This window comes from Sus scrofa, chromosome 5 (assembly GCF_054392235.1).
Source record: "Sus scrofa isolate SSC_HxYL_T2T_F1_AM1 chromosome 5, Sscrofa_HxYL_maternal_Yorkshire_Landrace_v2.0, whole genome shotgun sequence".
NCBI classification, from domain to species: domain Eukaryota; kingdom Metazoa; phylum Chordata; class Mammalia; order Artiodactyla; family Suidae; genus Sus; species Sus scrofa.
The window spans coordinates 78,927,324-78,949,294 of NC_139387.1; the positions used below are offsets into that span (position 1 = coordinate 78,927,324).

The 21,971-nt window shown below is 35.7% G+C and overlaps 2 protein-coding genes across 2 annotated transcripts in view; both read left to right on the forward strand.

The window, feature by feature from the left end:
* Nucleotides 1-13,098, forward strand: part of LRRK2 (leucine rich repeat kinase 2) — a 145,668-nt gene extending 132,570 nt beyond the window's left edge. The window contains 4 exon segments of the mRNA NM_001113437.3: nucleotides 6,660-6,812; nucleotides 8,631-8,839; nucleotides 10,467-10,538; nucleotides 11,238-13,098. Of these exon segments, the coding sequence (NP_001106908.2) occupies nucleotides 6,660-6,812; nucleotides 8,631-8,839; nucleotides 10,467-10,538; nucleotides 11,238-11,359 (556 nt within the window). The 3' untranslated portion in view covers nucleotides 11,360-13,098.
* MUC19 (mucin 19, oligomeric) overlaps nucleotides 13,031-21,971 on the forward strand; it is a 166,716-nt gene continuing 157,775 nt past the window's right edge. The window contains exons 1-3 of the mRNA XM_085024733.1: nucleotides 13,031-14,983; nucleotides 15,520-15,593; nucleotides 15,698-15,806. The gene's annotated coding sequence lies outside the window, so the exon portion shown is untranslated. The remainder of the gene's footprint in view (nucleotides 14,984-15,519; nucleotides 15,594-15,697; nucleotides 15,807-21,971) is intronic.

The following is a 21,971-nucleotide window of genomic DNA, read 5'->3' on the forward strand; positions in this document are numbered from 1 at the left end:
AACTTTTAAATCTTTAATCCATTTTGAATTTACTTTTGTGTTTGGTGTTTGAGAATGTTCTAATTTCAATATTTTCTATGTAGCTGTCCTGTTATTGTAGCACCACTTATTGAAGAGACTGTCTTTTCTCCATTGTATATTCTTGCTTTCTTTGTTGTAAATTAAATGAACTTAAGTGGGTGGGTTTATTTCTTGTCTCTGTTTGTTCCATTGATCTATGTGTCTGTTTTGTGTTTGGATTACTGTAGCTTTGTAATATAGTCTGAAGTCAGGGAATATGATTCCTACAGTTATGTTCTTCTTTCTTAAGACTGTTTTGGCAATTCAAGTCTTTTGTGTTTCCATACAATTTTAAAGTTACTTGTTCTGTGGAAAATGCCTTTGATATTTTAATAGGCTTAGCACTGAATCTGTAGATTGTTCTTGGGCGGTATGATCATTTTAACAAAATCAGTTCTTCCAGTCCATGAACACATTATATCTTTACATCTGTTTGTGTCATCTTCAGTTTCTTTCATCAGTGCCTTATAGTTTTTTGAGTATAAGTCTTTTACCTCCTTAGGTAGATTTATTCCTAGGTATTTTATTTTTTTTTATGTGGTAATTCCTAGGTATTTTTTTTTTAATGTCCTTAATTGCTCTTTCAATAGTTCGTTGTTAGTGCAAAGAAATGCAACAATTTCTGTATATTAATTTTGTATCCTACAACTTTTTACTGAATTCATTGATGAACTCTAATAGTTTTCAGTAGCATCTTTAGGATTTTCTGTGTATAGTATCATGTCATCTGCAAAGAGTGACATTTTTGCTTCTTCTTTTCCAATTTGGGTATCTTTCATTTCTGTTTCTTTTCTGATAGCTGTGTCTAGGACTTCCAATATTATGTTAAATAAAAGTAATGAGAATAGGCATCCTTGTCTTCTTGATCTTAGAGGAAATGTTTTCAGATTTTGACTGTGGAGAATGATGTTGGCCAAGTGCTTGTCATATATGGCCTTTATTATGTTGAGATATGCTCCCTCTAGTCCCACTTTCTGGAGAGTTTTTATCATAAATCACAGCTGAATTTTGTCAGAAGCTTTTTCTGCATCTATTGAGATGATCACGTGAATTTTATTCTTAAGTTTGTTAATGTGGTGAATCACATTGATTGATTTGTGGATATTGAAACATCTTTGTAGCCCTGAGAGAAATCCCACTTGATCATGGTGTATGATCCTTTTAATGTCTTGTTGGCTTTGATTTGTTCATGTTTTGTTTTTTGATTTTTGAATTTTTGAATCTATGTTTATTGGTGATATTGGCCTGTAATTTTCATTTTTGTGTATTTTCTTTGTTTGGTTTTAGTATCAGGGTGAAGCTGGCCTCATAGTGTGAATTCAGAAACATTCCTTCCTCTGTAATATTTTGGAATATTTTGAAAGGGGTAAATGTTAATTCTTCTCTAAATGTTTAGTAGAATTCATCTGTGAAGCTGTCTGGTCCTGGACTTTTGTTTGTTGGAATTTTTTTTTTTATTATTGTTGCTGGTTCAGTTTAATTAGTGGTAATTGATCTGTTCATATTTTATATTTCTTCCTGGCTCAATATTGTTAGATTGTATATGTCTAGGAATTTGTTCATTTCTTCCAGGTCATCAATTTTTGGCATACAGTTGTTCATAGTAATGTCTTATGATCCTTTGTAGTCTGTGGTGTTGATTGTAACTTCTCCCTTTTCTTTTCTTATTTTATTGATTTGGGCCCTATCATTTTTTTTTTTTTTATCGATGAGTCTGCCAAAAGGTTTATCAGTTTTGTTTATTTTTTCAAAGAACCAGATCTTAGTTTCATTGATCTTTTCTGTTGATTTTTTTAGTCTTTATTTTATTTATTTCTTCTCTGATCTTTGTGATAGCTCTCTCTGTACTAAATTTGGGTTTTGTTTTTTATTTTTCTAGTTCCTTTAGGTGCAAGGTTAGCTCATTAATTTGAGATTTTTTGTGTTTCTGAAGTAAGCTTGTATTGCTGTAAATTTGCTCCTTTGAACTGCTTCTTCTGTATCCCATAGATTTGGATCATTGTATTTTCATTTTCACTTGTCCCTAGGTATTTTTGATTTCTCATTTGATTTCTTCAGTAATCCATTTGTTGTTTAGTACATATTGTTTAACCTCCAGAATTTATTATAAATTTTTGTTTTGTGATCATGTAAGATTTAAGTGTAGCAATCTCTATATATGATTGTTTCAAGTTCCTGATTTCCTAATTTCTAATGCATTTTAACAACCCTGCCTTTATACTCTCCGTCCCTCACAATTACTGTATTCGATGTCATATTTTACACCTAATTGTTTTGCATGTCCCTTAACTGCTTACTGTGGATATACATGATTTTACTACTTTTGTCTTTTAACCTTGCTACTAGCTCTGTGTGTGATTGATTTCCTAGCATTGCTACATGTTTGCCCTTACCAATGAGCTTTTTCCTTTCCTGATTTTCATTTTCCTTCTTGTGGTCGTATCTTTATCACTTAGCGAAGTTCCTTTAATATTTCTTATAAGACTGGTTTGGTTGTGCTGAACTCTTTTAGCTTTTGCTTGTCTGTAAACTTTTGATCTCTCCATCGATTCTGAATGAGAGCCTTGCTGGGTATTCTTGATTTTAATTTTTTTTCCTTTTAATCACTTTTCATCTCATTCCTTCATTTGGAATATGTTCTGTCATCTCATTTTGCCTAACTTACTTTTTTATATCAATTTATCTGGTAGGTTTGTTATGTTTCTTAACCTTGAAAAAGTGGCCTTTTGGAGGAGACATCCTATGTGTTCCAGCAGTGCAGCTTCTTCTCATCACCAGAGCAATATTGGTTCCCATTTTGAGGGTTTCAAGGGTCTTTATGTTGTGGTAGACTGACTCTGTGGTGGTCTAGTAGGCTTGGTTGGCCTCTGGTTCATTCGGTTACCAGGTCTTGCCTTGTCCTGAGGCTGCTGGCCTCTGGTTTACAGTACCAGGTTATGAAGCATCTGAGTGGAACTTTGGGGTGCTCTAGAGGTAGTGCTGCATTGCCAATGAGTAGAATCAGGATTCAGGAAACCCAGCAACTGTGGCCTGTCCACTGGGAGTAAAAGCAGATCCTGGGGCTAGTGCTAACTTACTGGCAGGCAAAGCTGGGTTCTGTGTTCTGGTTACGTTACTAAGGGACCCCAGAGCAGGTGTAAGGTTGTTGGTGGGTGACCCTGTAGCCCTGAAATGGTTGGCTGCAGTTCCTGGGGTATCGTGAAGCCAGTGTCTGTGTGAGCTCACCCAAGGTGAGCTGCAGTTGCCTCCTGCCTCTTCAGGAGACTCTCCAAGACCAGTGAATAGGTCTGATCCAGATTCCTAGCTTGGGTTCCAGAGTATGTGATGTTTTATGTGTGCCCTTTTAAGAGTGAATTATCTATTTCTCTCACCCTTCTGGGAGTTCCAAAAGTAAGCCCCAGTGGCCTTCAAAGCCAGATGCTCTGGGGTTCATCTTACTGCTGCAGGAACCCTGGGTTGGGGAGCTCAAAGTAGAGTTTGGACTTTTCTTTCCTTTCTGAGAAGGCTCTGCAGTTATTATTCTTCTCCTATTTGTGAAATGCCCACCTGAGAATATGGGATTTGACTATATCTTGACTCCAGCCGCTATTACCTCTCCCAGTTTGGTTCCCCTTTTTTATCTTTAGTTGTAGAAGATCTTTTCTAGTAGGTTTTGGCCTTTTCCATCAATGGTTATTCTACAAATAGCTGTGATTTTGGTGTGCCTGTGAGAAAGGTAAGCTCAGGGTCTTTCTGCTCCACCGTCTTGCAAGCAGAAAGACCCTGAGCTCACCATTATCCCTCTGGGTAATTTTTATTAACTATTAATTGTAGGAAACAGGCCTCAGGAATCAGGTCCTCTCTGGATTTGTAAATTATGCAGACATCTCTACAGAAAAGTTTGTGATACCAATTTTAAACAAAATAAAATAAAATATAAACCTTGATCCAATTTGTTGTTTCAGTTTTTCAAGTTGTATTTTACCCAGATCTTTGCAGTTGGTTCTTATTTACTCTATTCCTCGGTGAGAAGCAATGTAGGGTTGTGGGCAAGATGTTCAGATATTTGCTTTGCCCTGTATTTTTTATGTGAACTTGGCAAGAACTTTTCAAATCTTTATTTAGTCCTCTCTAAGCAGAGGATCATAATATACTCTCTCTCAAAGGGATACTTGGAAGAAGACCAAAGAAGAGAAAGTAATATATGTAGCTTAACATGAAGTCCAACACTTGGTAAGCTCTCAATAAATTTTAGATAATTATCATGATTATTATTAGCTTTGAGTCAGAAATTCTTATCTCAGGGAATATCCATCTAATTGCTTAAGACCAAAAGTTGGAAATAATCCTTGATTCCTCTGTCCTTAACTGTCTTTTATTCACTTGACACTCTTCCTAATTGACTCAGGTACTCGTACTTCTCACTGTTTGATTGCTGCTACCATGGGCCAGGCAGTCTTCTACCATCAATGGCCATGTGAAACAACAGCACCTTTCTTCCACTTCTCAACCCCTGATTTTCCTCCGTTCAAACCATTCCTGACATTGCAGACAGAGGGACTCTTCTAAAATGCCCATTAACTAATGCCGCTCTCCTGCTTAAAACTATTCAGTGGCATTCTGATGTCCTTTCCACACAGTCCAAATTCCTTCAGATAGCTTTCCAGGCACTTCGTGATTTAGTCCTTGCTTATTTCTCTAGATTCTTATTTTGCAACCTCCTTGCCCTTTCTGTCTTAGCCGAAATGAATTTGTCTCAGTTCTTGAAGGCATCCTGCTCCCTTTCACCCTAGCCTTTGCATGTGGTTCTCTCTTTTCCTGGATAACCACTATGCCTCTTGCCTCTTTCAGTCCAAAGGTCACTTCCTCTGTGTGGCTATCTCTGATCCCACCTGTGGAGATTAGGTGCCTTGGATTTGTTCTTCTGTTATATCTCTTATTTCCCTGCACAATAGCTATCACGTGATTTTATAATTCAAAAATGCTTTTCTTAATGCCACTAGACCTACTGGCTCTCAATTGGCTGCACATTAGAAACCACTAGGTAAACTCAGTTGTTATAGAAATAGAATGCTGTTCACACATTCACCAGTTTTATGTAAAACTGGCTTGGTTTTATTTTCTTAAACAGTAGCTTTGCTTTATTTCTGAAAATAAATTTTGACAATATTGTAAAAGAAAGAAAAAAAAAAACTAGGTAGCTGAAAATAATCTGATGCTGGGGACCTACCTCAGACTAATTAAAGTGGATGAATTAAGCCTGGGGTGGGTCCTGGGCCTCAGTGACACACATTGAAGTATGTGTGTGTGTGTGTTGTATAAAGTGCAGTCAGGGTTCAGATACACTGCTATATAAATTTTCATGCATGAGGATCTTCTGTTGTGTTCATAGGTTTACTTCCTAGCATTTGGCAAATATTTGGATGAACTTATTCTCATTCCGTAATTTCTCTTTTTAACCAACCTGTGTAAGGCTGAAAATATTTAGGAAGAGAGGGTCCCTGATTATTTTATTTCATAGAACATGTTATGAGGTCATAGTATCAGTTAACGCCCTCAAATTCCATTTAAGATTTGGAGGGTAGCTGCTTTACTAGAGAGAATTCCCATAAATACCAGCCCTCGAAGCTGTTCCTTTCCCAAAGGAGATTAGGACCCAGTTTCATAGACACTTTGGAAATATTTGCTGCTTCTCAGAAATTGTCTCCGGTTGCATCCAACTTTTTCCTGTTAAGCAGATATGTAAAGGGACAGTCTAGTGTCAAGTGCACAGTAATAAATACAAATTTATATCTATTAAGGTCTATAATACTACAGCTACACCAGTTGGGGGAAAGAGAATGGTTGGTCTATTTCAATAGGTCAGGAAGAATTCCAGAGGAGCTGACATTTAGGTTAAGCCTCAAAGGCTAACTAGGGGTTTGCCAAGCAGATGTAGGCTTGGGTAGCCAGTCCATTTGCAAAATGTGTAAAATGTCAAATGTCCTAGATTGGAAGATAGATGTTTAAAAATGTCTTGTCATTTCCCTTTATTTTCAAAGGGGGAAAATTACAATTTATGTTCTATTTATGTTTGGATGAAGATGTGGATTTTTTTTTCCATACCTTGACTGGCTTGTGTTGATGCAAAAATATCCTTTGATATTTGAAGACTCTGCCACTAAAGTTGATTTTAACGTGTTATCTTTTATAACTCTAGATATAAATGGCTAACCTTTTAACTTCCCAGTCATTCTTGATAATAAGGATTTTATTGAACTATCATAAAGTTACAGATATTGTGATTTTTTTTAAAGAAATCAAGATACTTTGCATATTTGGACAATATAAAATTCTATTAAGAACCAGATAAAACTGAAATTAAAATAAAAATGAGAAACTTTAGTTATCTTTATTTTATTATCAAGGGAAAAATATTAAGTAACTAAAATGAAGTGAAATAACAACATATTCTGTTCAGAAGGGCTAGAGGATAATGTGAAATAATTGCCAAACACACTAGCCTGTTTCTTTCAAAGAGTGTTAATCCTTTACGTGCATTAAAAACTAATGCAAGTTTGTATTACATTTTGAAATAGTAGAAAAATGAATGGTGCTGATATTCTTTTGTTTCCCCCTAGGTTTTCTTATGCATCTTTCAGTGACTCCAACATCATAGCAGTGGTGGTAGACACAGCTCTTTACATTGCTAAGAAAAATAGCCCTTTTGTGGAAGTTCGTGACAAGAAGACTGAAAAACTCTGTGAACTAATAGACTGTGTGCACTTTTTAAAGTAAATTAATTTTTTTCTTGAAATTTTGTTTTGTTGTGAAAAGAATACAACATGAAACCATGAAACCTACCCGCTTAACAAATTAAGTGTACAATATGTTGTTGAATGTAGGTACAGTGCCATTGGTTCTTTATTTCATGCCTATAGGAGCTGTCTTTACACTTCAGATTTCACAGAGGGAGGAGTTTTTCTTCCTTTCTACTTATAAATAGAAAAAAATTAAAAAAAAATCCTCAGAAACAAAATTGTTGCTGCTTCTTGGCACCATCTGTTGGTATCCAGCAAATTTCGTTATTGGAATCTAAAATATGGCACAAATGAACCTATTTGCCAAACAGAAACAGACTCACAGATATGGAGAACAGATTTTTGGTTGCCAAGGGGTAAGGGGGAGGAAGTGGGATAGATGGGGAGTTTGGGGTTGTTAGATGTAAACTATTACATTTAGAATGAATGAGCAACGAGGTCTTACTATATAGCACAGGGAACTATATCCAGTCTCTTGGGATTGAACATGATGGGATAGTATGAGATAAAAGAATGTGCATATGCATATACATGTGTATATGTATATATGACTGGGTCATTATGCTGTACAGCAGAAATTGACACAATGCTATAAATCAACTCTAATAAAAAGAATGTAGTAGATATGATTTCTTCAAGAAAGAACGAAAAAGTCATGGAACAATATAAAATATGGGTGAAAAAGCCTACTGGATTGATCAGTGAGCTAAGAAGGGATGTTCAAGACTCCAGCTGAGAGTGCAGTGCTTAGTGGAATCCAGCGTGTCTGAGACTTCACATCAGACAGATCCCTTGTGTGCTGCTGCTGCTGGGACACAAGACCATTGCCAGCCATATTTGCTAGCTTCTTCATAGCTTTGTTTTGTCTTGGTTTTACTGTATAGATTTTCTTAACCCTTGGAGAACAGTTCATTATATACCATATATTCATAAAATGAGATTTCAAACTTTACTTTCCTAGAATCTTCTAAGTTTTTCTCTAGATGGTGAAGAGACTTAGGTTCAGAAGAGCTGACAATTCTTCCTGGTAAAGGGTCCCTTACTTCCTGAAGTTCTAAAATTATTAGGATTCTCTCATTTCTGTATATCTCATTTTTGTCATGAATTATTCATTAGTTCAGGGAAAAATTTAGTGGTTTGTATTCATATCTTTTTTTTTTTTTAATTTATGGCTACACCATCAGCATATGGAATTTCCCTGGCCAGGGATTGAATCTGAGCCCCAGCTTCAGCCTACGCCACAACTGCAGCAATGCTGGATCTTTAATCCACTGCACTGGGCCAGGGATTGAATCCACGCCTCCACAGTGATCTAAGCCACTGCAGTCAGATTCTTAACCTACTGCACCACAGCAGGAATGCCTCTAATCATATCTTTTACGTGTAGATGACCATAATTTTATTTTCCTTTATAACTTTTGAACTTCATGGAAAGCTTTGGAAACTAACTTTTTCCCCCCTTCATTTTGGGCAAATTTATTTATTTTTTTCTGGATTATATAGGCTTGTTATTTATAAAATTGTATCTGTCTTATAATTTCTTGAAAAGGCAGTTGTTGTGTTATATTTGATAATTTATGCTTCAAGTAGAAAACATGGATCTTTGGCATTCTATATTTAGCAAAATTAATTTTGTACAATTTTGTTGGTATGTAATGTATATTGTCATATGTTCGTAATTTTAAATGTTATATATATGTGTTATGTGTATGTGTCTCTAGAGAGAGAGACACATTTATTTTACCTCCTTATTTTTGAAAATATTAATGCATACTTTCTTTATGATTTTAGGGAGGAACTGGCCAAAGCAAACAAGGAATTGAAACACAAACTGTCTTATTCTGGGAGAGTGAAAACTCTCTGCCTCCAGAAGAACACTGCTCTCTGGATAGGAACTGGTGGAGGCCATATCTTACTCCTTGATCTTTCAACTCGTCGAATTATGCGTATAATTCACAACTTCTGCGATTCTGTCAGAGTCATGATGACCACACAGTTAGGCATGTTTCTTTCCTTTAGACCTTTTTTTTTCATATTCTCTAAGACTCTCAAAATTTTATTTTAAATTTAAGTTTTCACTTTCCAATGTCATATGAAGGCTCTCAGAAGTTCAAATTTTGTGGGATAAATTTTGAATAGGGCCCTTAAAAACATGGAGGTGGTCCATGTCTTTAGCCCCATGAGAGAAGCAGATTATTATAAGTAAATGCTAAATTCGGCCCAATTTTCTCTCTTTTTCTTTTTAACTAAGGCAAAAATACATAATGTTGAGTATTTTTTAACTTTCTGATCAAAGATGTTAAAGCACATGTTTATTGTGACCATAGTTTAAGCTTCCTATCCTTGTTAAAGAATCCTGTTTGGTTTTTTAATCTATAAACAAATTTATATTCTTGCAGCAATATATGCTGAACCTCACAATCTACAAATATTGACAAATCATGTTTTACTCCAGCTTTTATGCCTTTTCTTGCTCCTACTTTTCTATTTAAATATAAAGAAATCATGATAATACAGGATATTCACATTTAATTATTTTCTTTTGACTAATTCTTTGCTTTAGGGAATAGACTTAGTATATGTACAGACTTGATCACAAAAATGGGGTTAAGTTCCACAACACCAGAGTTATGTAACGTCAGCAAATGAGAAATAAAATGTTTGACAGGATGAAAAGAATGGTAAATTCCTTTTATAGGAATATATAGGAACAATTGTTTCTCCTCAGCCTTACCCATTCTCCATGACTGGATGTCCAAACTGCACAGAAGGAGCTAGAATTAGGTGCTGTTAAGTGGTTGGTGCCCACCAGGACATACAGCCATGCCAGCTCTGTAGTAGGTCCTAGCAGGTTATCTCCTTAGCCTTATTCACCAAGGTTGTAGTTTTCCTCCAATTCAATTTGTGTGTGATTTAGGACCCAAATGGCTGTTCATTACTAATGTTATGGTGGGATTTCAATGGGTTTAATAGTTTTTCTTAATAATTTAAACATATCTACAAGGTGATCTGGCTTCACCCGCTCTCTAGCCTCTGTCATTTGCCATATTCCTTTCTGCTCTTCCTGGTCTAGAAGAAAGTTCAGTGTCTCTTAAATTCTCTGCTTCACCCTCTCTCAAGGTTTTGGGTGTGCTGTTTCATTTTGTGCCTAGTTAATTTAGTTACTAATTAGGAACTAATCTCCTCACTAGACCATAAACTCCACTTGGGTTGGGTCTGCTCATATTTGTTCCTCTTTATTCCCAGCGTCTAACCAAGGACCTAGTACATTTGAATCCGCATACGTCACTTTTAACAAGTGCATTATAGTATCCAAAGCACTTTTAAACACACTGCCTCTTTAACATGTAACTTTGGGTGGAGTCGAACCTATTTTTCAGAAAGTTAAACTCTTTTCTCAGATTCACACAAATAATAATTATAGTATTTTCTAGCTTTAAAAAATTACTGGTCATCTTGGAGAGTATTTTTTAATTCAGTATAGTTGAGGGATCTCTTAAATAGTAGAGTTGTTAAGTTCTGGGTTTTTTTTTTTTTTTTTTTTGGTCTTAAAATATGAATAGTTGTACTCTTTAAAGTTCAAATTATTACATTGTTTTAACAGAAAACTTTTATTTTTTGATAAAGGAAGCCTTAAAAATGTCATGCTGGTTTTGGGGTATAACCGGAAAAGTGCTGAAGGTATTCAACACCAAAAAGGTAACGTTCAATAGATTTGCTGTATTCCAAACAGAGGACAGTAACGTGAATGATTATAACATATTATGTGTTTATACATTTATAGTAAATATTACATATTTTGTAAAGCTTCAAGCATTTCAAATTGGTGCTTCTTTATAGTATTAACAATTTATTTTAATTTTTGTTGTTGTTGTTGTTTTTATGGCCATACCTGAGACATATGGAAGTTCCCTGGCCAGGGGTTGAATCAGAGCTATGCCACAGCCACAGCAACAGTGGATCCAGGCCACATCTGTGACATACACTGCACCTTGTGGCAATGCTGGATCCTTAATTAACCCCCTGAGTGAGGCCAGCGATCAAATCCACATCCTTGTGGATACTATTTGGGTTCTTAAGCCGCCGAGCCCCAACAGGAATTCCGTATTAAATCTGATTTTGAACAGTGTTTGGAAAAGCTTTATTTCTTTCAGAAAATGAAATATTAATAGATTATTAAAGATCCACACTTTTTAAAATTCTGTAGTTCTTTAATGTATTTTAAACATGTTTCCAAATACAATTTCTTATAAATGGCCATAATTTAGTACATTATTTATAGTCGTATTTATATATACATTTGTCCAAGACAAGTAACTAGGAATTAACAAAATTAAAATAAAACAAAAATGCCTTATGGCAGATTTTTGAAACACAGTTTGTTTTTTAATTTTCTAGAGATAGAGTCTTGCCTGTCTATTTGGGACATCAATCTTCCACATGAAGTACAAAATTTGGAAAAACATATTGAAGTGAGAAAAGAATTAGCTGAAAAAATGAGAAGAATATCTGTTGAATAAAAGGGATCTCAGAAATCTTTATCTTTGGATGGGAAAACTATTGTCTTCTCTTGTAAATATTTCTTTAAAAATGTTTACATATGAAAAAGGTATTTCCACTATTTGTTGATTGCTAATGTGTATATGAAGGAATGTTTATAGGTTTTATTTTGTAAAAATGTATAAAATAGTTACCAGTGAAAGTATATTTTAAAGAACTGTTTAAAATGTAACATTTCCTACCTACCTAATTAATTTTGCTGATTAAGTAACAAAAGGAAATCTAATAAGTGCTTGATTATAGTACTCCTATTGAAATTTACAAAGTGGATAGTTTTTTGTTTTGCTATTCCTAATGAAGGTAAACTTTATTTTAAATTCTGTGATTAAGACAGGTCTATTGCTGAGTTATTTTCTAGATATTCTGCAAAGTAGAATAAAAATATTAAGACAGTTTCACATGTAATACATTCCTTCTTAGATTGCATTTTTTTTTTTCTTTTTATGGCCACACCTGTGGTATATGGAAGTTTCCACGCCAGAGGTCAAATTGGAGCTGCAGCTGAGGCTCACACCACAGCCACAGCAATGCTGGATCTGAGCCACATCTGTAAGCACAGTTTGTGGCAACACTGGATCCTTAACCCACTGAGCGAGGCCAGGGATGGAACCTGCATCCTCACAGAGACTGTCAGGTTCTTAACCTGCTGAGTCACAGTGGGAACTCCTTAGGTTGCTTTTAAATGCAGTTATCACATACTCTTATAAATAGTCAAAGAATTTGCACTAATAAAGGCCTTGTTAGGACATGAGTTCTTATTGCTGATGCAAGCAGTGCATCTCACTCAACTTTATCTAAAAGAAAACACCATGAAATTTGCTGATAAGAAAGCATAGATAGCATATTGTCAGAGTCCTTGTATTCAGAAAAGACATAACCACTCTCTCTTTTTCAATTTTTCAGCCCTGTCTTTGATAAATAAAACCCTGAGGTATTATAATTGGTGTAAATACAATGTTCAGTCCTTCAAGTGATATTTTTATGTTTTAATTTTGATTCTCAGTGCTAAGCCAGGTTCCTAATCTTCTTCACTCTAAACATCTCTACTCATCTTCTTCCTAAATTTGTGACCCTGCAAATCCTGTATCATTTAGGTAGAAACAAACCATTTTCAGAATTAGAGAATTCTACAACTCCCACCAAGACCCTGGGGACCAGAATATAAAACTCCAGTTTGCTGAAGAAGGGAGCTTTAGCTATGACCGGTACCTGCTAACCTAGTCTTCTAAATTATACTTAAATTTTAAAAATAAATTCCTATGGTAGAATTGTCAAGGCCAAGTATCTTGTAGTAATCTGTGTCATTTCTGCTTTAAGAAAAAAATATTTTTGGTAAATCTGTTGGCCCTGACCAGTATTTATCATTTCAAACAATTCCCTATGATAGGAAAACTAGCCCGTTTATTCCCATCAATTCTCAGAACTGAGAATTTCATTATATGAAGACTTTAACTATCTTTATCTTAAGGGTAATTAAATTATTAACCCTGAGTCTCTGTTTTTCAAAGGACCTATGTTTTATTTTATTATGTAGTTCAAAAAAAGTAAGAAATGATGGAGCTGATATTGGTTCCTGTGATATTTCTCATTGTTCTTTTGTATTTATACACAATTTTTAAAAATATAATTGTGGAGGAATATTTAAATGAACATTGTATTTAAATGAAATAAAATTTTTCAAAGCATGTTTGTGAATTTTAAAACTTTGCAATAATGTTTTATTTTGCATGTGTAATACATCTAATATGAAATTTTGAATGAATCTGTGTATGGGACATTTCGCTATTTGAATTGCTAACTGGAATTTTCTCCTAGAGATTTATTCAATTTTATGCAATATAACCACTTATCAGGATCTGAGGATAAAACCTAATGGGCATAATATATTTTTCTTTTCAAATGTTCCTAAAATTTTTCTTAAGAATTGTTCACTCTTGTGTAATGTACAAAAAATAAGACTTTAGAAAAACTGATTTATTAGAAAAAATAGACATAATCATTTAAAAGTTTTCCTGATTAGAAAGTTAGAAATAAACTGCTAATCATTATCGCATAAATGTTTATCTTAATGGAAGATATACTTTGGAGGAAGTTTAGATATTAAAAAGGGAGCGTCTCTAAATCTCATTCTGGCAAGCATAACTGATTAAGTGTGACTATTTAAACTCTTTTTTCCTTGAGACAGAAAGGCACATATTAATGAACCAGAGCATAAGTAGCAAAAAAAGATTGTCTTCCTGTCTAGTTCTGTTGCTGCTTACTGATTTACTTTTCTATCCTACATCATCTAAATTCCATGTTAACTCATTACAGCAAGGGAATTTCCTGTGTCAAAAATCGAAGTGGTAGTTAACAGGATTTTTTCCTGCAATTACTGAAATAAACCTCTTAAGTGCAACTCTATCAATGGTATTAACTATGAAATACTTAATTTGTAAATATGAAGATCATTGTAATTGATAAGATTTATGATTTTCTCTACTCCAGTCTATGGCCCGCAGCTGCTAATTTCCTGATGGTGCATCGCTGTTCTGAGCTGGGAAATGTTTTGTGTAGCAGAGGGAAGTGAGATTACTCTAACTTTTCATTGTTGTTGGCAGGGAATGGGGGATGAGGTAGGAGAGGGAGTAGAGAGCAATGTGAGATTCAAGATCATCTGATAAAAACTCATCTGCCTTGGCACAGTATTATTTTTTCTATGTAACGTCCATATATCATAATCAACCTCATTCTGCTCCCCTCCACAATATGGTTTTTTTTTTTTTGTTTGTTTGTTTGTTTTTTTTAGTATATCTGTTTCATATCCATCATGTCTGAGTTATATTACTGACTAGCACAGTGCTCTGGCACATAATTATTATATGGGAAATTAAATTTGGCATTCCAAACCTTCTGTGAATTCCTGACAATTTCTGGACAGTTCTTTCTTCTTGTAGTAGGAAAGTATAAAATAAATGAGATTATCAGTTTTATGAGAGGAACATGCTTGAACAAAGCTGGGAGTGTCTTTGTTTAGCAAGAGAGATTTTATTTCAAAGATAAATACAAGTTCAGCTGCACAGAATACAGTATTTTCATTGATAGGTATTTATTTCAAAAGTAAATACAAGTGGTAGCAGTATGTAGTAATACCCTCAGTGAGCTTTTTATGTTAAGCTTTCAAGTCAACTCGGCCTCATTCTTATTAAATGCTCTCAATTATTTTGTACACTTCAATGTTCCGTAAAGAATAATTAGGATGTGTCAGTTACAGAGAAATAAGTTGTCCTTCATCCATGACTCCTGACATGTTACTCCATCTCCCCTTTTTGGTTCTTGACTGTATATTAAAGAATATGGTTTCCCAGGTGTTGACTTACTTTCTAAATGTCATGGTATAAGTTGACCTGTAACTTATTTGTTTCTTCAGATAATTTTTACACTTTCAAGGTAATGTAAATAGGAAGAAAGAAAATTGATATAATTGGAAACATTGGCTGAAGGGGATTTTTATAGCATAATTGCACATTATGGAAAAAGTGAAGAAATATTCAACTTAAGACTTTAATCACTAATTGAAGACCTGTGGGAAAAAAATCTTCCTTGTAAGTCTGCAGAGAGAGAAGAATTCTTTTTTTTTTTTCATTTTGTGTGTCATTAATCAAAAGAAAACTGTATAGAGTTTGGAGTATCTGCTCTGGGCTCCTGTGCCTACCCCACCTCCTAGTTAGCCAGCCGTGTGCTCAGTCTGTCTTTGTGTTAATGTCCTCATGTGTCAAAAGGGTCAAAAATATTATCAACTACAGTTGCTGTGAGGAGCATAATCTTATCTCTGATTTCCTCAAACTTAAGAGAACTTTTAGTTGCTTTATATTTGTTGATGAGAGAAAGGAGAGCTTTGATATTTGAAGCTGGTAGATGGAGCCAATATTATGCTGATTATTCATTCTTCTCCTTTACTTAAGTAACAGACCAAGGTCTCTGGATTCAATATCACCAGTATCAGAGACCAAGAAAGCTAATAACTTGGCATCCTCTCAGACTAATACTTAAAATATTTACTTAGCATTTCTTAATGGGACTTGGGAGAAACTGACTTTGTGCTAATAAAGAAAAAAATTAGCTTTGGTTTCGTTTCCAGTAATATGGCCATGATTTGGAGAAGCCCATCTGCTGAAAACTAAAAATGCTATGTTAAAAAGCAAGGAAAATCTGGTAAGATGGCATAGAATTTTTAGGGTGAAATTAAAATGGGGGTGAAAAGGCAAAATCAAGCAGGCCCCCAAAGCTGTTTTTGTCTTTTTTTTTTTTTTTTCTAGTTGAGCATTTGCTGATCTTTGTGAACTTGACCTGCAGTTTACTTGGCTTCGAAAGGATTGAAAGAAGACAAATCCCATCATAATCTAGGGTTGGGAGTCAAATAGACAGGTATTCCCAGTGGGCTGGGGCACCAGTGGTACTTAGTGAATGTGAAAAGCAGAGCTGTCCCATCCTCTCCCTGCTGGGGACAGAAAGGTTCTGGGAAGTTACAATCCTGTCTGGATTTACAGTCCAAATTTACATCACCTATGTTGTTTATAAAAAAATCACTCATTAAATAAAAAGTGTTTTAAAGTCCTAATTCATTAGCTAGGGAGAGAGCGAAGTGTTTAGATTGTTGATAGATATCTATGCTTGTATTGTCATTTCTAGAGTACCCAATAAAAGTATAAATGCAAAGTATGTAATTCACAAACTAGCTGAGGGGGGAAAAGAAGTCACAAAATATTTTTCAATTCGAATGAAGGCAGGAACTGACTGTAATAGAAACAGAAAAAATATGGGATTGCTTTAAAATATAATATAGATATAAAGTCAAATGTATCCATGTTTAAATTAAATGTAAATGAACTAAGTGACCCACTTAAGATTTTCAGCTTGATAAAAAAGTAAAAAATCTATCTGTACAGTATATGATACACCTAAAATTTAAGAATATATAAATGTTGAAAATAAAGTGTTAGAAATATACACATGCACAAATATGCACATAAAAATTAATAACCCAAATGAAGCCAAGGTAGCTATATTAATATCAGACAAAAAGACAAACATCATTACCAGAAATAAAGAGAATCACTTCATAATGGCAAAATGTTTAATTCATCATGAATTTTTTTTTTTTCTTTTTACAGCTGCACCTGCAGCATGTGGAAGTTCCCAGGCCAGAGGTTGAATTGGGGCTGCATCTGGGGCCCATACCACAGCCACAGCAACACTGGATCTGAGCTGCATTTGGGACCTTCAGTGCAACTTGCAGCAATGCCAGATCCTTAAGCCACTGAGCGAGGCCGTGGATCGAACCCACATCCTCACAGAGATAATGTGTCCTTAACCAGCTGACAGATATCTATCAATGGGAACTCCTATCATGAACTTTAAAATTTATATGCATACTATGCATTACAATTTATACAATCACATATTCTCAAATATATAAAGGCATGAATTACCAAACTTGCAAAGAATAGTTAGATGTAAAGTGAGAGATTTTAACATGTCTCTCTCAGTAGTTGATGGAGGAGGGACTAGACAAGAACAAATAAGTGAGGAGAGATGTTTGAACAGCACAGTGAATAACTTTGATATGATGGACATAAAAAGAACACTGCAACCAGTGTATTTATCCGATGATTTTTTCCAAACATGAGGATCATACACAAAACTGACTGAAAACCAGCCTACAAGGCTAAAGTCATACAAGTTGTTTTTTTCTCACCAGAATGCAAGTACCATAAAATTGTAAAAAGATGTCATGAATAGGGTTCCCTGGCAAACAGACTCTGAGATAGAAATTACTGTTCAGGCAGTTCATCAGGTGTGTTCTCTGGATCCATATATGGCGGGGGGGGGGGGTTGGAAAGGAAGAATAATGGGCCAGAGAGAGCATCTGGTGTTGTCACACACATACAACAAGGCCTCAGATAACCTCAGGGAGAGCCGTGAAGCTTCCATAGCTCTTTAGGGATGTCCTAGTTTGGGGTGAAGGGCTCAGGCCAGTTATTGTGGGTTTGTCTTAAATGGTTTTGATGATGTTAAGGTATGTTCCCTCTATACCCACTTTGGTAAGAGTTTTTATCATGAATGGCTGCTTTTCCTGCCTCTATTGAGATGATTGTGTGGGTTTTTTTACCTTTCTTTTGTTAATGTGGTGTATGATGTTGATTGATTTGTATATGTTGAACCATCCTTGTGAACTTGGGATGAATCCCACTTTATTGTGGTGCATAATCTTTTCTATATGTTGTTGGATTTTAGTTGGCTAAAATTTTTTGAGAATTTTTGCATCTATATTCATCAAAGATATTGGCCTGTAATTTTCCTTTTTGGTAGTATCTTTGTCTGGTTTTGGTATTAGGATAATGGTGGCTTCATAGAATGGCTTTGGGAGTATTCTTTCTTCTTCATCCTTTTGGAAAAATTTAAGAAGGATGGGTAAAAGTTCTCTGTATGTTTGGTACAATTTGCCTGTGAAGCCATCATGTCCTGGACTTTGGTTTGTAGGGATTTTTTTTTATTACATGTTCAATTTCATTTCTAGTGATCGGTATGTTCATTTGATCTATTTCTGCTTGATCCAGTTTTGGTGGGCTGTATAGCTCTAGAAAATTGTCCATTTCTTCTAGGTTATCAAATTTGTTGGCATATAATTGTTCATAGTATTCTTTTATGGTTTTCTGTATTTTTGTAGTATCTGTTGAGATGTCTGCTTTTTTATTATTTTATTTATTTATTTATTGAATTCTTTCTCTCTTCTTCTTGGTGGGTCTGGCCCAAAGTTTGTCAATTTTGTTTACCCTTTCAAAGAAAAAGCTCTTGGGTTTATTGATTTTTAAATTGTTTTTGGATCTCCATTTTATTGATTTCCTCCCTGATCTTTATTATTTCTTTCCTTCTGCTGACTTTAGGTTTTGGTTGTTCTTCTTCTAATTCTTTTAGGTGGTGTGTTAAGCTGTCAATTTGAGATTTTTCGTCTTTTTTCAGGAAGGCCTATATCGCTATGAACTTCCCTCTGAGCACTGCTTTGGCGGCATCCCATAGATTTTGAATGGTTGTTTTCATTACCATTTGTCTCGAGGCATTTTTTAACTTCCCTTTTGATTTCCTAATTGACCCATGTGTTTTTTAGTAGTATGTTGTTTAGTATCCATGTAGTCAGTTTCTTCTCATTGCTTTTCCTATGGTTGATTTCTAATTCCATGCCATTGCAGTTAGAGAAATGCCTGAAATAATCTCTATACTTTTAAATTTGTTGAGGTTAGTTTTGTGCCCCAGTATATGGTCAATCCTTGAGAAAGTTCCATGTGCATTTGAAAAACATGTATATTCTGATTTTTTTTTGGATATGATATCCTGAAAATAACAATTAAGTCTAATTTTTCTATTGTGTCATTTAGGATTTCTGTTGCCTTATTGATTTTCTATCTAGAGGATCTGCCCATTGATGTAAGTGGAGTGTTAAATTCTCCTACTATTATTGTATTCCCATCAATTTCTCCTTTTATGTCTCTTAGTATTTGTTTTATGTGTTTGGGTGCTCCTATATTAGGGGCATATATATTAACAAATATATTATCCTCTTCTTGAATTGATCCTTTTATCATTAAATAGCGTCCTTTGTATTTCTTTATGGCCTTTGTTTTAAAGTCTGTTTTGTGATATGATATGAGTATTTCAACTCCCAGTTTTCTGTCTTTTCCATTTAAATGAAATATCTTTTTCCATCACCTCACTTTAGATTTATATGTGTCATTTGCCCTAAGATGCATCTCTTGTAGACAGCAAATTGTAGACTCTTGTTTATTTATCCAGTCTGCCGCTCTATGTTTTTAAGTTGGAGCATTCAGTCCATTGACATTTATTTATTTTTTTTCTTCTCTCTCTCTCTTTTTTTTTTGCTTTTTGGTCTTTTTAGGGCCACACCCATAGCATATTGAAGTTCCCAGGCTAGGGGTCAAATCGGAGCTATAGCTGCTGGCCTACCCCACAGCCACAGCGACATGGGATTCCAGCCATGTCTGCAACCTATACCACAAATCACGGCAATGCCAGGTCCTTAACCCACTGAGCAAAGCCAGGGATTGAAACCTGCATCCTCATGGATACTAGTCAAGTTTGTTACCATTGAACCACAATGGGAACTCCAGTCCATTGACATTTTAAGGTAATTATTGATAAATATGTATTTTTTGCCATTTTAAACCCTGTTTTCCCATTCATTCTAAGTTTCTCCTTATTCCTTTCTTTTTTTGTTTGGATGGTTTCCTTTTATTTTATGCTTGTGCCCTCTTCTTTTTAGTTTTTGAATGTACTGTTTGGTTTTGATTTGTGGTTGCCCTGTTTTTCAAGTATGTTAATGCCTTCGTATATCTGCTTGCTTTAACCTGATAAGTCATATAAGCTCAAACATATTCTTAAAAGAAAAAAAAAAGAACCTAGATTTTCTTACTTTCCTTCCCCATGTTTTATATATATATGCTAGGGGTTCCCAGGCTAGGGGTCCAATCGGAGCTGTAGCTACCGGCCTTTGCCAGAGCCACAGAAATGGGGGATCTGAGCTGCGTCTGTGACCCACACCACAGCTCACAGCAACACCGGATCCTCAATCCACTGAGTGAGGCCAGGGATCAAACCCGCAACCCCTTGGTTCCTAGTCAGATTCATTAACCACTGAGCCACGATGGGAACTCCTATATTTTATATTTTGATGTCCTTTTTTTACATCTTCATGTTTATCCTTTTGCTGTTCCTTGTGTCTGTAGTCACCTTTACAGTCGTTTCCCCCTCCCCCCTTTTAGATCTGTATACTGCCTTATTTAAGTGATTACTTTCCAATTGTGGTTTCCTCCTCCATCCTTGATCTTCTTACTTCTTTCCTATTTAGAGGAGACCTTTCAGTATTTCTTTTAGAATGTGTTTAGTATTGCTGTATTCTTTTAGTTTTTCTTTGTTGGAGAAATTCTTTATTTCTCCTTCCATTTTAAATGATATTCTTGCTGGGTAGAGTATTCTAAGCTGCAGATTTTTCCCTTTTAAAACTTTGAATATGTCTTGCCACTCTCTTCTGGCCTGTGATGTTTCTGTAGTGAGATCAGCTGATAGCCTTATAAGAGGTTCCCTTATAATTAACCCTTTTTTCTCTTGCTGCATTTATATCCTCTATCTTTAACTTTTTCCATTTTTATTATAATATGTCTTGGTGTGGGTCTGTTTGGGTTCAACTTGTTTGGTTCCATCTGTGCTTCCTGTATCTTGATATCTGTTTCATTTGGACACTTTTCAGCCATAATTTCTTCAAATATATTTTTAGTTCCCATTTCTTTTTTTTTTCCTCCTTCTAGAATCCCTATTATGCATAGATTGGCCCACTTTGTATTATCCCATAGACCTCTTATATTGCTTTGATGTTTTTTTATTTGGTTTTCTGTCTGTTGTCCTGATTGGGTGGTTTCCATTATTCTGTCTTCCAAATCACTTATTCATTCCTCTGCATTATTCATTCTGCTCTTCCCTGTCTCTAACTCAGCATGCATCTCTGCAAATAATTTTCTAATTTTGCTTGGCTCCTCCTTATATTTTCTAGTTCCTTTCTAAAGTAATTGCATTTCTGTTCATATCTGCTCTTAATTCCTTCATATTTGTTCTTAATTCCTTCAGTATTTTCACTGTCACCTTTTTGAACTTGGTGTCTGTTAGACTGCAGAGGTCAGTTTCATTGTTTGCTCCTTCAGCTGAATTCTCCCATTCTTGTAACTGGGAATGGTTCCAGAGCTTCTTCATTTTGCCTATATTTTTCTTATTCTGTGGGTTTAGGGAAAACAACTACTGTAGACTTGGAAGACTTTTATATGCAAAGGTGCCCTGGATAATTTGTAAGGGCTTAGTGTTGTTTTTTTTTTTGACAGGAGGGCTGCTTTTGCTTTGGATGCTTGTGGTCTCTTTCTTCAGTGTGTGCAGGCTGTTATCCCCTTGATAGGAGGTATGCCTGTGTACAGCCTGCATGTGCTTCCAGGGAGATGGGGGAAATGGGCAGGGCGAGTAGCCAGTGTCTGGTTTCTGGGCCCTTGACAGTGGCGAGGAACTGCATGGAGGTGGCACAGGCTGCTTCTGGTTGCAGGACCTTGGAAAGTGGCAGTGACCATCAGGTAGGTGTAGGCAGCACCCAGGATGTTTGGCAGTGGCAACAGCAGGGCATGTGTGTTCCCAGGAAGGTAAGAGCAATAATGGGTTGTGCTCCATAGCATTGCCCTACTTTGTACCCGACCCCTTAGGTGAGTGGGGCCATAGGTGGTGCCTGTTCACAGACTCCTAGTGGTGGCAGGCCATGCCTACCTCTGGAGTCTGAGATGGCTATGGCAGCCTGCCCCTGATGCCCATAGCCCACACAAGAGGTGTCCCATTGCCCATAGCCTGCACAAGAGGTGCCCCACCACCTGAGAGCCTGTGGGTTCCTGAGAAAGATATTCCTATGGCAGTCCCACCTCTCACCCTCCTCAACAATGGTGCCTTGATTCTTCTGTGGACCCAGGCCTCCTCCCAGTGTCCCTCAGCTGT